At 38.6% G+C, this 25,202-nt stretch overlaps 1 protein-coding gene across 3 annotated transcripts in view; it reads left to right on the top strand.

Annotated features, from left to right (window-relative positions):
• The window catches only part of KCNJ6 (potassium inwardly rectifying channel subfamily J member 6), a 165,253-nt gene that overhangs the window by 39,759 nt on the left and 100,292 nt on the right, over positions 1–25,202 (top strand). For 2 of the 3 annotated variants that reach the window (XM_030020619.1, XM_030020623.1), the window contains exon 2: positions 9,417–9,465. The exons of the other annotated variant lie outside the window; for it this stretch is intronic. In XM_030020619.1, coding sequence (XP_029876479.1) covers positions 9,441–9,465 — 25 coding nt within the window. In that variant the 5' untranslated portion in view covers positions 9,417–9,440. The remainder of the gene's footprint in view (positions 1–9,416; positions 9,466–25,202) is intronic. 3 annotated transcript variants of the gene reach the window in all.

The raw sequence follows: 25,202 nt of genomic DNA, 5'->3' as shown, positions 1-25,202 counted from the left end.
CCTGTTTTGCATTTTTATTAATGAACATTTTATACTTCTCTGTCATTTGTGATCATGTATAATATAATATGTTGTACATATTATTAAAATCAGAATATCTCCACAGAGTCTAAAGACTTGAGGTGATGCTATGATTGAGCCTGCACAGTTCAAGCAGTAGACGGTCCCTGCCTCAAAGATGTACAGTCTCTTTAGATAAGATAGATAGTACGTGTGGGTTTGAGGGGTAGAGAGGGAGGCGTGCACCGTGTGATAGCAACAAACAGCGTGCTAGTTTCACAACCGTTCTTTTTGGAAGTGTGGGAGAGTGTGAAGAGAGGGAGAAGGAAGGTTAGTTATAAAGTTAGATGGAGAGAAAAGGGAAGGGAGAGAGCATTTTAGGAAAGGTGATGGGCTGGGTAAGACAAGAGAGAACAAGAAGAAGAAACAGTATGTGGGGGTGAGCAGAATGGGAGGTGAAGGGTAGGAGCAAACCTTTAGCACAGCAAAAAGATGATAGTCAATACCACAGCAATTTCAGACAGCGGGGGCTTCATACCCCCTGTCTTTAGCCATATAACGAGTAAGTATTTAGTTTGATTTAGTCATGTCAGCTGTATTTCTACTGAGTTAGGCACTTCCACCAGTGATTCATCTACTTGAGAGTCTGGGCTAACTTGCCTTTGGAGGTGCTGGTTTTCCTTTGTTGATGCTACAGAGAGTCTAAATAATTTACTTAGATTGTATATCCAAATTTTTAGTAGGCTGAACTTAGGTGACATGAACCCCAAGCCATATGTCGGAAGGTTCCTGTTTTGACTGTTTCTGCTGCAGCTGCTGTTCTTATCTTCATTAGCCCTGAAAAGCTGGCAGATCAAAGGCCAGGGTTGTGCCTTTGGGCATTTGGGGAAAGACCGAGTTTCACTCTAAGGTGGGAAGGTCACTGATAACAAAGTGATCATATGGAAAGTGCTACACTCTCATTTTCTGATTTTTCTGTGTAGAAGACACCAACTTGAGAACGAAGTCTCAGTTCTTAAATTCAGAAAGGCTGGTTTACCTCAACATTTCTCTTTTCTAATGCTTTTGCAGTTTCACTGAAAAGGATCTGTGTAAGCCATTTGGAATATCAGCATAAACAACCGAAGTTTAATTTTCTCTCAGGGAGTAGTAAATGGGAGGTATTTTCAGGTATTTTTCAGTAGGACAGGAAAGTATTTTCATTATTAGCATTTTTGCATCATCTAACACGTTACTTGTTCTTTTTCAACATATCTGTTTTTGAAGATTTTTTTTTTTAATAGATTTAACAACAAAAGGCTGCTAAAATTGGAAACTGTGTGAGATGATACTTCGGTATTATTCAACTGGAGCCAAACCTGACACTGAAGACAGTTCTTGTTTAAGAACTTTCATTGAATAAACATGATCATAGCACAAAACAAAGAAAAATGTCAGTTCCCTTAGTTGTATGTTCATCATTCAAGTCTCACAAGGTACCTGAGGAAATAGGTTCAGCTTTGAAATGGTTGATCTATTCTATTCAGTTATGAGTTATTTTTACAATGCATCAAGGCAAGTAATAAACAAAGCATACTTTATTAGATCATTATTCTCTTAAACAGTTTAAATAATGGTTTCTAGATTAGTTCAGGCATGCTTCTACTTAAAATTTTTCATGTGAAATCCCCAGTCTATAAATATTCTTTAAGTGATTCTTACTAAAATATGAAATTTAATGCTATAAGAATACAAACAACCAGCTGAGATTTTCCCTTTGGGGGGCACAGAAGCAATGAGTTCATGAAAAACTGAACATACACATTATTAACAGCTGAAAAGATTGGATAAGCACTTTAAAGTCTCTTTTCTATAGTGAATCTCCTCTTTTGTGTTTCTACCAACTTTTCAAAGTAAGGTAGCTGTTGTTATCTCAAGGTAACTTACTTACATTTCTTCTATTACAGTTCAGGATTTATTCGTGAATTATGCCCTAAAAAGGAAAATAACAGTTTCTTAAGAGTTTGATCCAAAGGTCTTTGAATTGGTAAGAACATCTCCACTGATTATAGAGCTTTTCAACCATGCATTAAATGTACACTGCCACCTTACCTGCAGTCTGGAGATTTAGATGACAAAGCATATATAAGATTATCCGCTCAGTCTTGAAGACTGTTTGCTGAGATGTAATTTATGCTGGTTTGTCCAATGTCATTTTAACAGCCCTAAGTAAAAAGCTTTCCAACCTTTTTAGTATAGTGTCACTACATCACTTTGTTGCCAGGATATTCTTCTCGATTTTCAGCTTATACTTACACTTGCTTAGTTTCACAATGTAGGCTAGAAATGTTGTATGTAAGACTTAAATACTCCACTGCAATTACCTTCATCCATAATTTGTTAGAACACCCAAGCTGAGCTTCTCAAAAGCAAGTAGAACATATAGTTGGCTGTCAAAGTACAGAAGTGGAAGCTCTCCTAGTGTTTAGTCAACCCAACTCATTGTCTTAGAAGAGATGTATTTTTACTGAGATCTGAGAGAATCAAATAAATCTTCAGACATTCTGTAGGGTCCTTGTAATGGGAGGTGAAAATTAAGCTGATATACTTCACCATCTAAAGCAAAGAAACTAAGAAAAATATACCTGCCTTTAATCATGTAATAATACCACAACATTACTTAACTCCCACCTTTGGTCTTTTAGATACCCCAAATATTTCTTTATTAACCTATCACTGTGTAATGTTCCCATTAGTTCCTTAATGGCCATTTCATATTAATGCTTAAGTGACTCTTCTACAGTTGACAGCAGAAGCAACAAGTATTTAACAGCATAAAAATGTAGAACAGAATTGTTCATAAAATAATCTGCATCTTCTGGCACTGTTACCATGATAAATTAAGGATACTTAAATGCCTGTAGTTCTTAAGCTTGCTGCCAAAGGTAGGATTTTTAAATATTTTTTTAGATTCATGTTCTCTGCAATCAATTTTAATAGTTTAAAAATGTGAAGTTCTTTAGGTTATTTAAGAAAAACTGAAAACCTGAAACTGACTACAGCTTAGATCCCACTTAAAATGCCAAAAACATAAAGTCTTTCTCTCCTTTTCTTTTTTTTTTGTTTTTTTTTTTGTTTCATAGATATGAGTATTCTCTCTCCTGCAAACTCTCAGATTATTTTTTCTCTTTATCTTGTTCAAACAGTTTTTTATTTATTTGTGTTCTGGTAGATGCAAGTACATTAAAAAATTGTAAAAAACATTCATACATACTCAACAGCAGTCAGTAACATTTATTTATGCTGCTTCTATTCCTAGAAAGATTTCCTACCCTCAGAACTACCACATGCCATCTCCACTGTTTAATATGTGAATTTTTGTTCCTCATAGTTAAAGAATGACAATGTATTTGCAATGGATTTAATACATGACTCTGTGAGCTTTGTATCTTGAGTCTGAGGGGAGTTGACAAGCTTCTCTAGAATTGCTGCTTGATTTTCTGCCTGGAAAAAAACAGAGATTTTTCCATACATATTTCACAGACCAAGTGTGAATGATGAGTAAGTTAACTAAAAACTATGAGAAATGTAAAAGCTATATTCTAGAACCCAGGGAAATAAATTCAGTTCCTCCTGCTGTTAATGCAAATTTCCTCCATGTAAGGCATCTTATATCAGAGCTACTGAGAGTGCTTTATGACATCTGAACACATTAATGAGCCATACTCACCCCTACTGCTCGATAACTCTGGTGAACCCAGCTAAGGTACACCCCCAGTGAACTCTTCTCACTCCATCTATTCAAATACTGTATTTTAAGCTCATTCCAACTGATGCAAATTGAAATCACTTCTTGTGCCAAGCACAGGATAGACCTCTAAAATGTATTCTTAGCCATTCAAATATTGGGATCACTGCAAGGGAATGCAGATTACTTGCTAGTATTCTCACCTTTGAAGGTGAGGATGAAGCCAATTTGCTTGAGATCACACTGTGCTGGGTCCTGCACAAATATAGTCATTACAGTCTCTACCCCATGAGTTAATTCTAGAAGACAAGACAAAACAGGCAGTTGGGACCAACCACCCTTCTTCGGATGGGCAAGACAGAATAATAAAAATAAACAATACATATACACTATTTTTTACCTTTGGGACAGGGAGGCATGAAAAGCAACTCCCATAAATCTAGGCAGGTCTTACATACAGCTTGAATTTTAGTAATAGTAAAATAATGCCATAACACAGCCATCTCATTGTTAGAGGTCCTAAAGATGGGCTATTAAGCTATTTTTTCCCCTCTGTTGGATATGTGTCCAGATAGAAATGAAAGTTCCTATGGTGTTTTTCAGAAGGAAGAGCTCCAACTCCTTCCAACAATCTCTCTCTACTTAAGATAAGCTATGCTTTCGAGAGCTGAGTGTAGGCTATTGCTAAAATGAATAACACATAATGAGTGCTGCATTTGCCTACACACCATTGCTTGACAACCAGTATCTAATTCATTACTGTAAAGCATTTGAAGGTGTCACGAGTATGAAAGACACTATATAAAATGAAATTCTATTATTCTCATTTAATAGTGTTTCAAACATATCACCATTTCCATGTAGTTTGAAAAGTAATTTAAGATATCCCAAGATAGATTACTCTAAGCTAAAATTTCAGGAAAGGTTCTTCTTTGCTTCTTGCTCATTGAATTTGCATGAAGTGATTGAATAGCTATTGCCTTAAAGGATATATCAATGAAATTACTAGGGACTTGCCACTGAATTACTTTCAAAAGTAACAAAGCTTCACAAAAAGTATGTGTAATGAATACAATGTATTTGAGTTCTGATCCATAGTTCAGCCAGTACCGGACTGATGAAATACTATTAGAAATTTTAACCAAAGTTCTAGATCACTTCAATAGATTCCTAGCATGTCGGTGCACTCTGTACTTGTGAACTGGCAAAAGCACAAAAGAAGTTTCAGCCGTGCAGTAAACAAACAAAACAAAGATAACGATCTCATCAATTTGTGACAGTTGAAGCCATTGAAGAGGAACTTAAAGGATGTACCCATGTCCTTCTATCAGAAAAATTACAGGAAGATCATGCAGTCTCTTGCCCAAGAATTTTTCCTTGCAAGACAAGTAACCCAGGTACTCCATGTTTTTATTCCCACCTGGAATTTGATGCAATCCTCACTCTCTGCTTATGCATGACACTGAAAAAGTTAAGTCTGGACTGCCTTGTTGGCACTATTGACATCTTCTTGTGCACCCTCTGACAGAACCCATGGTAGACCATGCAGCATGGGAAGTCAGGCAAGGAGAGCTTTGTATAAAGGTGCCTGATTTTCTTTGGCGGAGAATTGAGAGAGTGATGTGAAGGCCACACTTTCTGTGTTGGCACTTAGAGCATCACGTTAAACGCATGAATGTTGCAACAGCATGATAATAATTTGAGATTAAATTCAGTGCAAGACAGGACACCACAGTCTCGAGATATTGTAGGATTGGGCAACTGTTCATTTGCCTTAAGGAAGCTTATAGAGAGGAAATATCTTTAAATCTGTCTGATTATTCAGTGAGAAAAGGCACCATGAGTTGATAATAATGTTTAAATTTCACAGAAGTGTCAAACAAACTCTTCAAAATAAACTAAGGCCAGGCACACAGCTAAAAAGAAAAGGGAAAACGGCTCCACTAGAAAAGGAGAGTTTGCAGCTTCTTTCTTACACCTCAGCTGAACGAAAGACCTCACCAACAGTGCAAAAAGTATAAAGAAGCATTTTAAATAGACATTTTTACTAGTTGAAGTTAGCATGCTTCCCATACCAATTTGCATGCCACACATCCCTTCTTGCATCACAACAATATCATCTATCACTTGCACTTTACATGCATATCATTTAAAATATGACGAGCGGGATTTCTTGCATCCAGGAAGATGGTAGCCGTCTCACACAGGTATGCAAGGGTAGCACATGCCTGCACACAATCCAGTCTCTTACCAGAGCAGAGTTTGTCTCTGCTGCTCCCCTGAGGTTGTGGAAGATTTGGGCTCTTGGCCCCAGAACAGGTACACTGTCAGCAACAGCCCATGGATTCAAACCCTTGCAGAAATCACTCCATGCTGACTACAGAGCTACAAAAAAAAGATACGAGCCTCCCTGTGTTAGGAGAGATGAAAAATAAGGCCTGCTTTTCTTGATGTGCTTTCTGAGGTGGCAATTCTTGTTTACCCAGTAATCTCAAGAGGGAATATTACCACATTCTGCCCTTAAAGACAAGTTCTGTCCTGAAATGAAACACTTTGTTGTTTGTTTATTTTTATTTCTTTTTTTGAAAGAAGGCAAGTCTTACTTTGCTGTCAGTCTATTCAAAATCACATCTGCTGAAGTCAGGACCAAAAGCATGTTTTAATGTTGGGGTTTTTTTTTCCCCCGAGTTAATCTGTTAGAACTCTGTCAGAAAGGATGGAATTCCTTCTTTAACTGCCATCAAAAAACAGATTTCTTAGAGGTGTTCAAATTTTCTTAAAATATGCCATTTTGATAAAACAGACAAGTGGAAAAATTTGCTTAGTTTCCAGAATGATTTCATAGTGTATATGTGTGCATGTGCTAGTGATCATTAGAGAAAGGGAAAAATGCAAAACTTGAGAGGATTATTTCATACAGATTCTAAACTTTGGTGATAACAGTAAAAAAGATTTTTTTTTTTTCAATAAAATACCCGGGAAATGGGATGTCATTTTTTAACCTGTCCTATTGAGAAATTACATTCATACAAGAGTACCTTTGTCTTCTAAAGAAGGAAGATCAGAACTTCAGAACTTTCAATATTTTCAGATACAGCAATTAGTTGAATCTTTACTGCCATTTCATGTTGTCTCTCTAATAGGGAAGTTCACACAGGTGACAGTACCATAAGCCTGAGAACCTTAGCTTTCTTCTTTAACCTGCTATACTCTTAACTGCTGCAGTGAAGACATGCAGTCTCTTCACATGTAAATGTTTCTGTGCTTACCTGTCAGTGGTTTCAGGCCATTACTGGAGGAAAAAGTACATTCTGTTAGTGCTTGCCTTTACCAGCTTCTTCAAAACAAATATTTGATCATTAGCAGAACTCAGAGGCTCAAAAACTTATAACCTTTTCCTTATACATTATATTTAATACTTTCACTGTAAAAGGAAATGACATTCTAGTTTCCTATGTCCTTTTGATAGACCTCATCATTAGTAAAAAGTATTTAATAATATGCAAGAGCAAAGTATTAATATTTAAAATCACAGCTTGTTATTAGTCTAATAAATCCATCCTTCCCTCTTCAGGGCTCAACATTGATCTTCCCCAACTGTTTGTTCCTGATAAACTATAATGTCTCTAGTGGAAGGAGGTGTTTTAAGGTCACATTATAAAGCAACATGGACACAAATTACTGATGATTTTCACAGTGTTGTGCTTTCCTTTGATGATTAATACCATGCAAGAAATTGCCATACGGGACTTTTTTTTTTAACTGGCACTTTTGTGCTATTTCTTTCTTCCTCCTTTTTTTCTTTCATAGTAATGCATGAATCTGATGCTGAATGCTGCATTATCAGCATGGCTTAGGGCATCAACCTCACCACAGATTCAGGACATAACCTTAAACCTTTCTCTTAATATGAAATGCTCTAAAAGGGATATGCATACAGTTGTGAAGCATTATCTGCTCGTTTCATGCATTCCGATGTTTCCTATTACCATGAAATGTGATCTTTTTGTTAGCAAAAGTCTAGCTTTCTGAAGTGCAAGTAATAGTATATTTGGTATAGAAGATATTTCTTTTAGATTTTTTGTACCAAATAGAAGCCAGTACTGGGATAAGACAAAGATGGATAGACCTCACCTCCTCACAAGTCATGAGATGATCCTCTCTTAAATAAAGCGGGAGGGGTAGTCCTTGTGACAGCCTGGCACCTCTGCAGCAGGGTCTGCTCATGTCATAGCCAAACAGCATTGGAAGGCTGTGTCTATACTGTCAAATAACACCTGGCAGGGACCATTCTCAGCCCGTGGCTTGCCTCAGTGCTGTTTGTTTGTATAGAGCCAGCCAAAGAGAGATGCTGCCGTGCTGAATCCTGACCCCAGCCATTTCAGCAGCTACTGCAGGCCACCCTGCCCAGAAACCTGTACCTTGTCCCAGACCTGAGATAGGGGACAGGGGGCATCTGTTTGGGATCAATGCCCATTAAAGTCATGTTTTGGAAATAATACTCTCCTCTGCTGAGGTTTTTGGGAAAAAAAGCTGCTTGGATCAAGAGCTGACATCTGCACACTCATGGCCCACTAGACCCTCTCTCGCAGCCGTGACAGAGGTGGAGGCAGGCTCCCACCCACATTTTTAATAAGTGTTGACACCCGGCCCTTTTCCCTTTGATTTTCCAACTGGACTTGTCAGCTGTGGTTAGGACTAGTGAACATCTGGGCTGTTTGCATTTTGAAGACAGCTGTGGGACAAGGAACGGGTAACCACTAGCTCTGCTTACGCACAGGGCTGGGACTCAGTCACAAGCATGAAGATGCGTGTATAGTTTCAGGGATTGTAAGGGTGAGATCAGCCCCCCCTGCATCTTCTCAAAACCAGCTAATTAGAGTTTAAAGGGCTTTGAAGGGCTGAATGATTTAATTCAGCCCAAACTCTGGTTCTGAAATGAGGAGATTGGACGCAGCCTCCATTGCTCTGGCTGAGGCATGCTTTGGGGCATCGGTCCCTGTTAAGGGCAATTTCACCAAATCCAAGGGCTCTTGGTGGACAAAGCCTTCTGTCAAAACAGGCTTAGTTACAACAGGTGTCTGAAATGGGAAAACAAAATTAGATTTAAAAAATGATGCCAAAAACAACTGATAAAGACAAGCAGGTTTGACTGGGAGTCCCTCATGTATCAAAGAAATAAATGAAGCAGTACTTCAGTCAGTTTATTTCAGTGTCAGACCCAGTACCATACCACTCACTCCAGCTTCCGTATGAAATCTATTTATTTCTAAATAAATGCTTCCTTTCCTTCAGTATATCTGTTTTGTGGGATGGTCATTTTCATGTCTTTTGTCAGGAAGTCCTAACACACTTGCAAATTTTAGTGCAGAGCACAAAACAGAGGATTTCCTCTTCCATTATCACTTTGATTGAATAACTTCAATTACTCCAACTAGATACACACACACACACACAGAAAAATAAATACAAGTTTCACACTTCATAGTTGACACAATCCAGACACTACAAGAAAAAAGACCCCAGAGGTGCAGGATTTTTAGAAATAAAGTTAAAACCCTAAATAAAATAGAAATATATAAAGGATTAATGTCCTTCCCTCACATTGCCACTTGCACTCAAGTGTATTTATAATTATATATATATATTATATATATATGTTTGTTTTTTATTTTGTCTGTTCCCCCAGGAGAAGTCCAAAAGAGAAACAGAGATGGCCAAATTGACAGAGTCAATGAGTGAGTACAAATAGGAAGTGCAACCACTTTCTTTTTCCATCCGTCCCCCTCCCTTACATAATGCCACAAAACCAGAAAATAGTGCTTGCATTCAGGGATCTCATTCAGCCCTGTCTTCACTCCTAACTTCATCATAAACCATTCCACCCTTTAAAAACAAAAAGGAATCCCCAAAACAAGGACTGCTATTTTCTTCATGCACCTATATTTGGACCTAAATCCAGCAAAGCAGCTACTACATGTTTGACTTCATGAGCCTAAGTTTTACTTAAATAGAATGTAACTACTTGTGGATTTAATGAGTGCCTAATTTACTTGAATCAGGTTAGTGCATACATTCCTTCACAAGCTTACAAAAGGTCGTACTAAATCCAGTGCAATTATTCAGGATTGTTGCCTGTACCAGATTCATCCAACAGGAATTACGCAGAGAGATGTATGTGGCAAGCTTTCCATTGATTCCACTGGTTTCTAAGAGGTGTGCACTGTCTTAAATATGTAACGAACAAGAGGTAGTTTGTACTTCTGCCATAATATGGGGTCTAGATAATGGAGTAGTGCCTATAAACTTTTGTAGCTGAGAGACTGAGACTGGATAATCTATTTCTGGACAAAATTTGGAGACAATTTAGGATGAAATCCTGGCAAAACAGTCTCTTTCCCAAAACTTATCTAGCTCCTCAGCCTATGCAAGCTTAAATAAATTGACTTTAAAGGGGAGAAATCTTTTAGTCTGCTTAACCAGAGACTATAGAAAGACAGAAACAGACATGCATAAGACTCATTTGCATTAGAAAGTTTTTTCCAGTTAATTTTTTCTGTTTGTGTACAGAAGGACTGTTCCTAGGGCAGCACTTCCCTGCTTTTTTGTCGTCCTAATTCACTTCACTTCCTTTTGAAATCGTTCTCTATCCCTTACATATACCATTGCAGAGCAGGGTCACCACTACTAGCTATAAAAAGTTATTTCAGTATCAGAAACAACTTATCCCACAAAAAGGTGCTGCAGACCTGAGAGATACAATATAGGCAGCAGAACATCTATGTAGCAAAGGCCCTATTCCTAAAGCTTCGTGCACAGAAGTCAACCTGAGAGCTGCTCTCCCCACAGGGAGAGCATTGCTAATCAGTAGTAGACTACAGGCAACAGTATAAGATACCTGGTGACCTGCTGATGGGTAGTTAAACTCTCATTAAAGCACTTGATGGAGTTCTTGCCATGGAGGTGTGCGTTGTTATCTGAATGCTTTTCTGTCCGCTTCTTCTTCTCCCCCACTGTCTGCATCTCATAAGACCTGGCAAAATTCAAGTTTCTAAGGGAGATTCATAAAAGAGATTTTCAATTTTTTGAGCTGTCAATAGGATCCACATTCCTATACTTTCTGCAGTATTCATAAGTAGAAAGAATTATTTCTCCAGCGTGCAGCAAAGCCTAGGTGGTAACAGTGGGAAGGTCAACATTACAGTTTAGCAAGGCCCAAAAGGACAATGATACCAGTCCCTAGAGAAACTCTCTGCTATGAGGAACAGTACTTCTGCTCCATTAATCTCTGTGGATGTACAATGTCATTCTTAGAAACATCCTGCGACCCCATCACATCTCTGGTGTTACTGGATAGCTGTATAATTATGTCTTGATGTATGGGTGGGAGGTGGATGGAACCATGAAGGAACCTGTTATCAAAGGTGGAAGCAGATCAGTAGTATCTATCTACCTATGCATTAGATACTTGCTGGGCTTTGCACAACCTTTCTGAAACAAGGTGAAGGAATCTCACCAAAAAGTGTTAGGGGAAAGCAAGCAGAGTGTCTGAATGGTCTGAAGAGTCGGAGTGGCCTCTGTAAAACTTTATAACTGATCAGGAACACGAGCTCAAAAATGCACTGTGTGGTTCCTTCAGGATTTGTGTTTGTCTTGTGAATTACTTTTGTTTGGCTTCTTTAAGATAGCATGCTTTTAAAAGGATTTACTGCCGCTCTGTATGAGGATTTGTTCATACTTCATGCAAGCCTTTTATGAAATTTTCAGATGATTTCTTGACATATTTTTAAATATTTTTAATAAATCATAAACTGCATTGCAAGCTGGCAAGAAAATTCTTAGTGAGTGTAGTACAGTGCTCATTTTAAAGCTAGTGCAGATTAAAAGGAAATAAATAGAATGGGAAAGCAACAAGCTGGCAGAGGGTGGGCCTCTGGTTTGGACTGCAGGGCCTTTTTTCTTGGAATTGAGAAAAAAAAGAAAGGCCTTTGAGGCCTTAGAGGGTTTCAAAGGCCTCAGAAAAGGGCTTGATCATGGTACCAATATAACAAAATCATTATTTGCCTTTCAGTTTCACCCAAGAGCTGTGCTTCTTGTCTTTTTCCTCTGTTCACATCTTTGCACAGTTCCAGAAAATATCAATTACCTTCCTTCCACTGCTCTATCTTTTTCTCTCTATCAAAATGCTCTGATGAAGTTACCAAGCACTGCTCTCTGCCCCTTCTTCTCCATAAAGATTCTGTGGATGTTTCTGCAGTAAGAAAATCCCCATACCTGAGATTCACATCACACTACACGCTAAGAGGAAGACTGAGAAGACTGATGCAGTGCTTGTTCCAAGTCTGTTATCTTTGCCAGCGGGGATAACAGTCTGTATTTTTGTCACATTTTGTATTTCCATTCTCAGAGGATCTGTCACATTGTAGGGAAGATTGGTAAGGAAAAAAAAGTTTTAATACTTTCTGCCCTATTTCTATAAGATCTTTATGATGATGGAAAGATATGAGGTATCATGACAGAGCCCAGTACTTGTGTGTGTGGAGAGAACTGTCTGCTTTGAAAGTTAAAAAAAAAAAAAAAAAAAGAGAGGGAAAATCATTTTCATATAACAGTTAAAGTGCAAACTAAAAAAATGTTATGCTAAATTTTTTGGGATAGTCCCTTAGAGCTGATATAGAAGCAGAAATGCATACCAAATAAGACCACATTTTGCCCCAAGTTATTATTTTACAACACTTGCACAGAATTAATAGAAAGCCACCATAATTACATTGAGTCCCAGGGAGCTGTCCAAGAATTCCTTTATAATGCCTTAAAATCCATATGCATTTTGAAATTTCTTTATAGCCTGAGTTGGGCAATTTACCTCATATAATCTCAGCATACTTAAAAGCTAAGCATATAAATGAAACCAGGAACCAAATTATTTTCCCTATGGTTTTTGTTTTCTTCTGTCCCTGTTTTTGTCATGCTTCCCATGCGCTGCTGGTCATTTTTAACCCAAATGACATCATCGTCTCACCTGCGAATAGCTAAAGCACAGCAAGCAAGGTAGGAGAGCAAATATTAAGAAGTACAGGAAGGTATCATATGTTCAGCCTGATGTATTTGGCCAATATGAAAAATTAGATATTCAGAGAAACATCCTGTACAGAACTATTGTGCCCACAGGATTGATCACCGTTTTGGATACTTTGGGGAATGAGAATTATTACAAGACATTTAGTGAGTAGCCAAATATGGTGATGCCTTGATAGTACCTTAGAAAAGTCATTTTAGGGTCCAGTTTTATGATATTGAAAGGAATTTCCTCTCTAGTTCCATCAGTTTCTCCTCCTGCTATCCAGCTAGTCAAGGTGTGCATCATGTTCCTGAGTTGCCTTGGGTGAAAACAAGCTGTCTACATCACAACCCCTAATTGGTATCGGTGGGATGTCTACCTTATGTCAGGGGCTAGCTGGTGCCTTCTTTTGCGACATGATGTCTCGATGGCTTGGATAGCACCTGCAAAGCTCTCCTTGGGGTCCTGATATTTCTAAGAGCCCTGCCAGACATGTGCTCTTTGCTGAAGACCAAGTAAGAATATGAGTGTGTCCCTTCTCTTTCATCCAGACTTGGCTCTGAGGTCGCCAGGTCACTGGTGTACAGACAAGTTTGTACAAACTCTTCTCCCTAAGGTACTGAGGAAGTCCAAAGTCTCAGCTCTGAATTATGCAGAAGCGTGGATCTAGTGTGCCATATGATGGCTGCAGCATAATCAATGTGTGACATGAATAGTGTGAACTTGCTACAGGCTAGAATTGAAAATGGGCATGGTTGGCTGCCTTAAAGCATTTAAACAGAGAAGTGACATCCAATTAAGATGTTCTGCAGCAGTAGGGGCACATCAGTAAACAGTCGTGTTTGTTCTGCTACCCAGTTAAGCCGTATGATATACCTGCATGAGGACAGCCAGAGGCAGAAGAGTTGGTTTAAAATAAGGATGTTCCTTCATTTGTTACAAAAATGTGTACTCAAAATCTCTGTAAATTTACTTCTAAACACAGTGAAATAATTAATACTGGGACCTTAGATGACTTCAGATAAAACCTTCTGAATTATGGATGCCATCAGTTTTACTCAGGATAGGTAAAAAAAAAAAAAAAAAAAAAAAAAAATCAAGCTAACCTGAAAGAATTTCAGGAGAAGACAAACCCTAGGAGAGATCTGGTTCGTGATGGAGTGCTTTTCCCAAAAGCTTTCTTTTTCTTGTCTCCAGTGTCTGAATCTGAAGTGTCCCTATTGCTCTTTCATACTTGCAGAGAGGGTTTATAAAGAGAAAAATATTTCTGCTTTGAGTTACTTAAAAGTCACAGCATTTTCAGATTTACATGTGCCAGGGTAGTCTGGAAGTTTTTGAGCAGTTCTAATTACTTTGAATCACTGTTTTATGACATGGAAGAAAAATGTATGGTATGGTATATTACAGTAAATACATATCCAATACACTCTCTCTTGCTATAGGACATTGTGACCTTTCTACTTCAACTTTTTTTCCTAGTACTACACCGTTTGTCTTTTGTTCAGAAACCTAACCTTTTTATTATCACATCATGAGTTGGTGGTGCATGCATAAATGCTATCTTGTGTGAACACCACCAGTTGTGCATACACAGAATCAGGACTTTGAACAACTGATCCTAAAGCCTGAGTTTCCATCTCAGCAGTCTAGAATACTGATTCTTCAGTCTCAGAAAGCATTTCTAAGTACAAATATCCAGTTCAACATTTTCCACTGATATCAAGTACCTTCAATTTGTTAGAAAGAGCAGATTCTTACAGTGCAAAATTCAAGTGCAAAAACTCCAAAGCATTCAGAAAACTCATTCAGGAAAGACATTTTCCCATGCTTGAGGAAGTTAGAGTCATTTATTTTCAAGATACCCAGTCATCCTTTTATGGTTAGCCTTTTTATGAGGGCGTGCCAAGAGTAGAATAGGAAGGCTGGTTTTCCCACAATATGTATTTTCATCATCCCTTTCTTTTTAGTAAGAAAAGAGTTCCGTTGTGATAGTTATTTCTGGAGGAGTAGTTTTGTAGCAAATATTTAGCCATAGAGATAAATGTTTTATTAAGTGGAACATCTAATTACTGTTGATTTGATACTGTATATATAGTTTGATAACATTTATTTCAAAATTAACTCCTTAAATCTTTGGTCAAATTAAATTACATGTAACCAGAATGTGTATTATTTTATTATTATTATTAATATTGTTGTTGTTATTTCAGCAGAAGTTAGCTGATGCATATAACGAAAGGAACAGAAAGAACAATGCTATTATCATTAAATGAAAATACAGTCTATTCTTCATGGTAAAGGTCAAGTTATGAGAGGAGAATTAGATTCTAAAACAGGAGTTCATTATGCAAGAAAGCAAGTTCTATTGTTTCAGTGATACACTAGCAGGGGCTTAGAAATGTGAACTTATATATGCAATAAGAAACAAAAGAAACTTGTCTTAATCAGGAAGCTGATTGAAAGTATTTCCAGTCCTCAGTATACAACAGTGTGAAGAGTATTTGCTTTGCATTCTCTGAGCTTTTAAGGCCCTTGTCTTTAATTTCTTTCTGCAAGTGTGAGGGACAGAAATGTTTTTTTCCCAACTGAAAACCCAGACTCTTATATAGTCATATGATTCTAGAAGCTTAGATTTTTCAAAAACATATTAAATTTTGATAACACTGCTAATATTACTTTGCTAAGCTAAAATCTTTGTGAAAATTAAACTCAAAATATAGGGGATGAGATAACCAAGAGCTGAATTATGAATGAGGTCAAAATTTCTCTTTTTCTAGTTAGGAACAGTGATGACATATAGGCTGCATTGTACTGCTTCTTATTGAAGCACAATATTTCCTGTTACTTACACCTTTAACATTCATTCTACTGAGGTTGTCATTTTCCATGATAGGTGTGTGTTTCAATACTTCCCTTACTTTTATTAGCTCAGGATCACCCATTTCTAAAACAGAGGCTACAGTCAGCCTGACACTATTTAAGAATTCTCAGTGCCTTTCCTTTGCATTGCTATGGTCCATGGCACAGGGAATCTGGGTTTTTCAGTCACGTGCTTCCCAGAGCAAGCACTCACCTTCTATACTAAATCTAAGTGGTTAGACACAAAGCTATTAGATAAAACACCTTCACAGCTTCCCACAACACTGCTTTGTAAAGAACCCAATCCACAGTCATATTGCAATAACATCTTCTGATCAGTAGTAGGGCAAAATTGTGACTCCATATGGCATTTGGTATGAGATACATTTAGGTATAAGACAGTCTTTAGAGGCGAAATACATGCCCAGTGTTTCCGAGCGTGACCAGAATTAGTTTAAGCATGTGCAGAAATTTAATATTGAAAGCAGAAGTCGCTTCAGATTTTAAGTACCAGGTTTTGAGGACCTTGGTATGGGACTGAGTTGCCAAAAATATCAGTTAGGTGGCTAAAGCCCTTTTTGAGACAATATTTTCTCATCACACCCTGAATAATATGAGTATGTTCACATCTGGGCCAGTTGGCATTGCACCCTTAACTGTCTATTTCCAGCTATTCGGGGCTCAGCTTCACAATTTTAATGCTTTTCTAACACAGAGCTTTTTCTATATTTATGTAACATGCACTTAAATCTCCCAAAGTTGCTAACCAGCAATGGTCTTCAGTTGGACAAGTGAGCAGTGTGCAGTGCTGAAAGAAAAGCCCACACTGTATACGTAAAGAGCAGGAAATTCATATTCACTCAGGATAAAGAAGTCATTAAAAATGTCTAATCAATTGTCTTCACAGAGAGTAGATGAGTTGAATTAAATGGTGAAAAACAAGATCAATGTTTCTGAAAGCTGTAGAAAACTGTCTGACCTGGATCAGGCTTATTGAGCTATCAAGCAGATAAGAGACCATAATGGATTTTAGTTCTAGGAAATAAGCATAGAATGATGAATAACAAAGAATGCTGGTCAACAGTTAAGGGAAAAACAATCCAGGAAAAAAGGTATATCTGAGATGTACAAGAACAGCTGTTAAACAGGTAGTACCATAAGTGTATTGGATTTTGAAACCCTTAGACTTTGAAAATGAGTTGCAAAGGCGTCCAGAATCAATGAATGGAAAATGTCATAGAACATGGTAGAATAAACTATTTGATGTGAAAGACAAATACCCCACTTCATTGGAAAAAAAGGGCCCAGTTGCATTATTCAATATAAACAATGAGAGAAAGGTCTTATGGTATTTTTGACAGATGTCTTTTAAAAGCCTTATAATCGGGTATTAAATTAATCCCTAAAGCTAGACTATATTCTCGCTGTATTTTTCACCTGACTCCATTGTTCTTCAAACATTTAACAGGGAATAGCAGGGACCATATTAACCATATTACAGGCAAAATAATGCCTACAAGTCAAACTCTCTCTTGCGCACAGAACACATTAATTCAAAGTGTATTATTTCTGAACCACTGCCATAGCTCAGGCTCTTCTAACTTTATTTACCACTATTCCTTCTACCATAAAATATCTTGAACTAGATGGAGGAGAAAACCAAAAATACTCCAGTGAGAGTCATTGCCAAGAGTAAGAGAGCAGTTAAAATATAACCAAAAGAAGGAAGAGACCTGTAAGATCTGTCCTCCTTTGAGTCAGTGCAGCACTGTTTTCAGACACAGGTTTAGCAGCGATGGTGCAATGGGGCTGTTCTGCACCCCAACATCAGTCTATCCCAGACTTCAGCATTGCTCCCTTTGCTATCTCAGCCCGGGCATGTTGCACAGGCATATCTCTCTGCAAGGAAGGGAGGACACAGTTGTGCATTACCTGCTGATCCTCACTGTTAGCACTGTGCACTGCATGAAATTCTGCCATATAACGAGAGGTTGCTCCTTCTTCCTATTATCATCCTTCCTGTAAATAATTCCCCTATCTCCCCTCTTCACATATTTGCCAGCTTGCAGAAGCCTCTCTAATCACCTTGTAATTAAACTGCAGAGTTAGATTTTATAGTCCACTTCAGGGCTTCCAGCCCTGGTTGTTCTTGGATGAACTCCCTCCACTTTGTCATCATCATACATCATAAGCACATTTCTTGATCCACATACCTATAAGCAAAATAATGGAAAACAGAAAGGCTTGCACAAGAGAAAAAGAATACTGGTAGCAGCAAAAGTAGGCATGCAGCCCTTACTTACCTAACTGGCAATTAAAAAGTAATGCTTAAGAAATGTGGTGTTTCTTTCACTATCAACACAGAAGTAGCAGCAGCAGCAAAGTTACTTTGAGAAGCCTAGCTCTTGCATTGGCATATGCCCCTTCATCTGGAAGCCTTCCACTGGATATTGGAGTTGGAGGCCAAACCTGACTTGCTGTTCTTACTTTGGCTTAATGACTTACATCTTCACAAAAGCAAGCTGCTATAACTGACCATTGTTTTGCTAAGTGAAACCATCAAAATCAATATTCATCCAAAATAAAATCTTGTCTTTCCTCAGGACAGACACAAGTAATTTCAGCCCAACTGATGGAATTGCACCTTAGATAGATGCATTTCTCTTTACCCTTCCTGACAGCACCGACTTGTGGAGAGGGGAGATGGCAAAAGACAGATATCAGAAAACCTTAATCACATCACATCTGAGGAAATAGTTTTCATAGAGCACGCAGCCTACAAAACACTTTGCCACCAAATACAATAGAGTAGATAAAGAGTTTAAAAGAATCCTGGCAGATCGGCTGTTGGGCTACATCATGCATTTTAGTAAGTCAGACATGAAAATACAAGGAGTTAGAAGGAGATGATCCTCTAGGAGGAAGGCTAGAAGGAAGTCATCCACTAACCAGTAATGACTAGGCAAAAGTTCTTCTGTGGATGGTTTCACCAAAGAACTTCACATCAGTCTGCTTGAGAGATTAGTTTCTATCTCCTTGTCATCACCTATGATCACCACCTATTACCATCACCACCACCAGCCCCACGTTAGGAGTATCACTCAACAGTTATAAGATAACTTTCCCTGTCTTCTTAGAGTTTTAAGGCCAGGGACCCTTTTAATCCAGTGTCAGTATGGGCCACCTGTGTTCACCTGAGCAGTAGTAAGAGCTCTAAGCATGGCTACAAAACTATTCCCGTTTGGTCCTGAGACCTTAGAGATCCTATCGAATTCCCAAAGGCAAGGTAGCAGCTTACAAAGAGACAGAAATCCCATGACAGTTCTGAAGGTGAGAAGAGTTGCTGGTGAGTGTTACAAGGGCTTTCATCAAGCCCTGTCCTTCCTCAGCAGGGTTCTTCCTCACCAAGCTAGCGTGCGGACTGAGAGCAGTGTGGCCAAAGAAAATGGAGACAAAATCCACAATGTATTTGGCTTGTATAAACGCATACTTTCTGCCTCATCTCCATCAAGTGAGTCAAGTTTTAGTGGTATGTAAGTGATCGGGCTCAGTCCTTGGGTGAAATTTAATTGGTCATTTTATCTAGGACATCAGATCTGATGCTCCCATCTGACTCCAAATCTGTGTCCGTATGTCTTCACACAGCTTACACTTTATGCATGGAACAATATCAGGCTCTGTTCTACTACAACTGATTGTGAATGACTGATACAGAGATGATTATGCTTCCAAATCATGACACCTTAAATTACCATTTTCGTTCATTCACAAGAAGTAAATTCACAGAATGATTGTCATCGTCTGACATATTTATCATTGTCAATCTGAGCCTGCTATCTCTACATCGCAGGTTTCCTCTGTTGCTCCCAGGAACTTACACAATGGAGTCATGTCACGTGTCATGAAGGATTTGCTAACCTAGCTGCAAATCAAAAGGACAACAAATAGCATGATTACTTGTCCTTAAAAATGGCACATTTTTGTTGAGTTTAGAAAACCTATACTTTCACTTGACAGCTTTGGGAGGCAGTTTAAATATCTTGTTCTGCTCTGTTTTCTAGTATTGTTTGAATAGTTATTTTAATGATAGGCAAAGAATAATTTCCTCTAAAACCTACTGAAACATAGGATGGTGTATTGGAGCACACTTTCTTATCTTTTGTTTTTTTAATAAGGCAGAAAAGAACTATCTACAGACCTCCTGCTAAGTCAGTTTGTTTCCTATGGCATATTGCTCTTGCATGCAGTTGAGTGTCTTTTTGGTGATAACATTATTATTTAGGGGAGTATTGCTATTTAAGGCACAAGTATCTCATGCTGTTGTACTAATTTGTGGGTGAATGCTGCATATTTTTAGTATCCATTCAATCATATGTGCTGGGCTGTAATGTTTAAAAATGAATTCATGAAAAGCATGATACAAAACCCATTAAAGTGAACAGAAAAACTCCTACTGTTTTTCTACCTCCTAATTTTATGAGGTGCCCATGATGTTAACATGAAAAGGAAGGAGAGAGACTCATGAACTCATTTAAATGATTGCTTTATGTCAGTAACTTTGAACGGGTAGACCCCTGCATTAAGCTATGACCTCTCTGACTGCTAGTCAGACAGAACAGTCCACACAATGGAAAGTCTGCCAGTGTCAAGGTCTTAAATATCTTTGTGTTGCCATGTCTTGAGCATGTGATAGGTTTTTAAAACCCACTGTTGTCTTGGTTCGTTCTGTACCCCTACTGCAAAAGATTCTGCTCTGGGTTTCACCACACAGTTGACTGATGTTTACAGAAGTCCCAAAGGCTGCTGCTTTGCAGGTGTAAGGACAACATTTAAAATGACCACATTTCAAAGCAGCTTGAAATGGTCTAGTTTTAAAGTATGTATATTCAAATCAGTACAATTTACCCTTTCTTCTCTTTTGGGGTGGATCTGAAACAACGACGCAGAAACCTTTTGGCAAATAGGTGGACTGGTAGCAAAGCTTAAGTCAGGCTGTTGGCACAGCTCTGTTGTTCACTGTTCAGAAACATCTGTAGAGCTTTGTGAAATGCCCGTGAAGAGCAGTCAGGGGTACATAACTGAGAGTCCCTCCCTCTGAGATGCAGAGCCACAAGGAGAAGGAGGCAGTGGTGTCTCTATGGCCACTTTCACAGTTTGAATGGATAAGTCCAAATGGTATAACTCCTGGCCATGGGGAGCCTGACTTGAAGCCCTGGAGAAATATTATTGGTGGGAAGGATTAACAGTGGGATTTAGGCTTCATTCTGTGGAAGTGATTTAGTACGAGTTGGTGTGTCAAACCATTTACACGTGGGTCATTTGCAGTAGGTGTTAGTTCCTTCCCCAAACACCCCACTTTTTAGGAGCAGCCAGTTGACTCCCTCTGACTCACTGGCAAGGTCCTGTTCTCCGTGAAACTTTTCACTCCTGAATGCTCCTATTTTGGACACCCCAGCTGTAATCAAACCCTTCTCTTCTCCGTCCCTCCCACCTCTACTTCCAAATCCTTGACAAAAGATCTTGCAGATCTACATCTTCCCACTCAACAGCAGAAGGCCTGAAAATGCTTCTTAAGTGCTCTTGAAATTGGTCAGTGGATTAATTTTTTTTTTAAGTTGTCACATTGAATGAGCAATAAACAGACTTCATAACAGTATATTTCTTAGAAAACTAGGGTAAAAATCCAGGGCTACCATTAAACTTGATAAAGGCCTTTCCAGTAACCCTTGCAAGTGTTGTTGGTTTAAATGCAGTTATCCTTTTTCCATGGCTTTAAACAAACAGTCATAGCAAAAGAATTTAATAATTTAAGAATAAGAAGAGGCCAAAAAACAACCAAATTATACAAAATTTATAATGTACAAGGAAAATGAGCGCTAAGAATGTGTATTTTTAACTTCAGCAGTGCTGTTAGATGATGGTTTTTAATTTTAAGAAACTCTATTCAAACTTCCTTTGGAACAGAAGAGAGGTATACCACTGTAGCAAAATGAATTCTTTTTTTTTTTTTTTTTTTAAAGAAAATACACTGAGAAGGGGGCTGGGGGAATCTCATCTTTATCAAGAGATTATAATTTCAAATTAAGTCTGCATTGTGTGTTACTATAGAAACTCCCATTTTGTGGCATGTTTGTGGAGAAAAAGTCAAAAGTTGCATTTTAATGAAGGCAGATCATACATTAGCTTCCTCAGTAAAGCAAAATAAAATAGAAGTTTCTATCAGAAATTGAATAATTACCCAAAATAAGGTGAGCTAATTAAGGTCATGGGGAAGGGATATTAAATCCTGAAGTGACAATATGTCATGTTCATTTTTCAACACTAGTCTCCGCCTTACAGATTATGTATTAGATACTGCGGGAGTCTGATGGATTGAGAGGCTTGTTGCCATGGCAATATTTGCTGCTTTGCTGGTATTCCCTACAGAAAGTAAAGGATTTTTTTTTTCTACTCAGTTAGACAAATTGGCTATATATAGCAAGAGATGTTGGAGAACTGAAACAGCAGAATCTGGTGGGGGGAGGCTTGGAGGAAGGACTGACATTTATAAGTCTTAAGGAATCACAATAGACCACTTATCAGTGAGGAGTGAGGGGGGCTGCTGAAAGAGGGAAAGAGAGAAAGGGAGAGAGATGAAGAGAAAGAGAAGGAAGGAAGTAAAGTAAGAGGGAGGGAGGCAGGTAGGCAGGCAGGTGGGCAAAAGGGAGGGGAGGAAGGAAGGAAGGCAAGAAGAAGGAAGAAAGAAAGAGAAGAAGGAAGGAAGAAAGGGAGGGAGGGAGGGAGGGAGGGAAAGGTGCTTATATCATACACTCATAGTATATCTTGTTTTGAGGGGCAGGGAGGACAGCAAAGGAGAACAGGTAGTGTTGCCTAAGAGAAAGCTACAGCTGCTGTTGGTTTACTGTGCTTGAGGTGGTTTATAGCTTCAGAGTGAGCTAAGAGGTAAAAACCTCTAAAATGGAAAAAAAACCAACAATGGAATTGCTTACCACTGAAATTGTCAGTGTAAATCACAATTTCAGCTCCAAGTATAAGCCACCTTCTTCTGTTTTTTTTTTTTTAAATCTTTGCTCACAGCATTTTTAAAGCAAGGTGTTGATACCATTTCCATCCTCCTCTTGGCACAGTGAAAGCAAATGTGCTTCAGTCAGATGTTAGGGAGTACTGTCTCTTATGTATAGTTCAGTCTGTTGCTTGGAGGTGTGGGAAGAGTGTGACAATGTGCTTTCATTTTAATATTAGCCCATCTCAGCCAAGCATCTATGGATTACTGCAGAGGAAAAAAAAGACTGTTTTGTTTCTTCCTCTTTTCCCCTCCTATCCCTTTTATATACAGAAATGCACCAAGCAATCTATAGCATTTGCCCTGAGGCTTAGAAAGACACTATTCCAGTAAGACTGACCAGGCAGCTCTAACTGTCCTTGGTGTTAATTCACTCACCATACCCCTATCCACTCTTTCGTCCTCCTTTTCATGCCAGTTATCCATTACAGTTTTTAATTTTTAGAGTATCAAATACATATACTGACCTGTACAAAAGACAATCTGTAGCAAATCATTAATACAGCTCTTGCACCAGAGAGTTCACACTTACAAGAAAGAAGAGCACAAGGAATATGTACTTCAGTGACCACGACTGACTGGCAATTTCATGACTATGGGATGTCCTGAGGAAACACACTTTTAAAGGATGCAGGGTGAATAGACAGAGGAGAGACGAGCAGGTCTATAACCAGGATCTGATTTCTTGTGCTTTCTGAAAGGCAGAAGAAGCTTCAGTTTAATAATAGAAAGAAAAAAGTGCTAGCGGAGAGACAGAAAAAACTGGGAACACAATTGCAAAAGTGAACAGTGGAGGGGGATGTGAGAGTATATGAGTGCAGAGGGGAGGAAGAGGAAATCTTAGCAGCAGCTTTACAGACTGTTTCGGTCTATGTATATTACACAGAGTGCGTATTACAGCAGTTTTAGTGATGTGATTAGATAGAAAAGACAAACAAGATCATTATAAAAACACTGAACCAAGTAGTGAAGAAGTGAGGGAAAACCAAAGGAATTAAAGATGATACTGAAATGATGAAATGCTATGGAGACAGAAATAACAGAGCCCTCTGGTCACACCGATAACTAGAACTGAGAATGAAGAGAAGAGACCTTTTGGGGAAGGGAGGAGGAGAGTAAGAATTCCTTTCTTAGACATATTAACATTCAGCTGTCAGATAGACCTTAAGAAAATTAAACTAGAAATCAGAGAATAAATTACAGCTCAATGGAAACAGAGAAAAGTTGGGAGGGGGGAAGAGAACGGTGAGAATCTTAATATCCTATTTTCACCTGTATAACTGCATAAAATCCACACCTCTTTGAAAGTACAGGTACTAGAAGACAAGTCCTCACATAACTCACAGTTCAAAACCACCACGTAGAGGTGTGGGGGACAATGAACAGGGATCAGAAGTAGGGAGACCATTGGGACAGAGGCATCAGGCTAATGGGAATGGGGCTAAGGGAGCAATGATGGCAGGGATGGAGGTAAGCTTTCACTCCTTTCACCAGCAGATGTATATACACCACACAGTTGTTGAATCAGAGATTGCTGGGGAAGGTTTTTTGGTTGGTTTTGGTTTGTTTGGGGTGTCTTGTTTTGTTTTTCTGAGGGGAAGGTTGTTTCTGTACCAATAACCCACACAAAATAAATGAAAAAATGCAGCACGTCAGGGAAGAAGGCATAGTAGAATCATCAGGAATGAATGAGAGTTTGTAAAAAAAGGAAGAAAATTAAAGGAGCTCAAAAATGCCTGAGATCCAAGGAGAAAGAGCTAGGGACCTGAGAGTCAGAAAGAGAAGAGTACAGAAAATTCGTTACAGATCTACAAAAGCATAGAAGAGATTGATGAACTCTTTTACTAGAACAAGCAAACTGAGCAGGAGCACTTTCAGAGTAGCTCAAGTGAATGCTTTATAGGTGTGACAGAAGAAGACAGAGAATTAGGGTTGTCTGAGGTGGACTGTGTCCCTTTGGAAATCCTTAGCCACAGTGTTTCTCCATGATCAACACTTAGCATTTCAGAAGTATTAACTACCTAGTCATCATTATGTTGCTGAGACTTACCACTGAGGACAAAACCATGTGTCCCACGAAACCATACTGCCCCATCCCTGACATCTGGCTATGAAGCCAGTGGGACATTGTGCTTAAATAAATGTCAGCTGTGCACCTCTCTATACAAGAAGTTTGATTTACTTAGGCATAGACAGTGAGGATCTTAAGTTTCCACACAGGGCTATAGGTTACCCTGCCAAGATTTTCAATAGAAAATGTAAAAAAATTGACCAGAACAAAGATCTGGATGGGATACATAGTATCAGGCATTCCCAAGGTGGAAACAGAACAACAGATGTGGTGTTTCAGCTTTTGCCTCCCACCAGCAGTGGGGAAGCTATTAGCGAAGCGTCTGTTATTGATTCACACTGCTTAGAATCCATTTATACTGGCTGGTTTGGGAGCCATTATAATTTACAGTCTGTCATGTAAATTGTTCTTGGTCTGTGAA

This window comes from Aquila chrysaetos, chromosome 7 (assembly GCF_900496995.4).
Source record: "Aquila chrysaetos chrysaetos chromosome 7, bAquChr1.4, whole genome shotgun sequence".
In the NCBI taxonomy this organism is placed as follows: domain Eukaryota; kingdom Metazoa; phylum Chordata; class Aves; order Accipitriformes; family Accipitridae; genus Aquila; species Aquila chrysaetos.
This window is presented reverse-complemented; position numbering and strand designations above follow the sequence as displayed.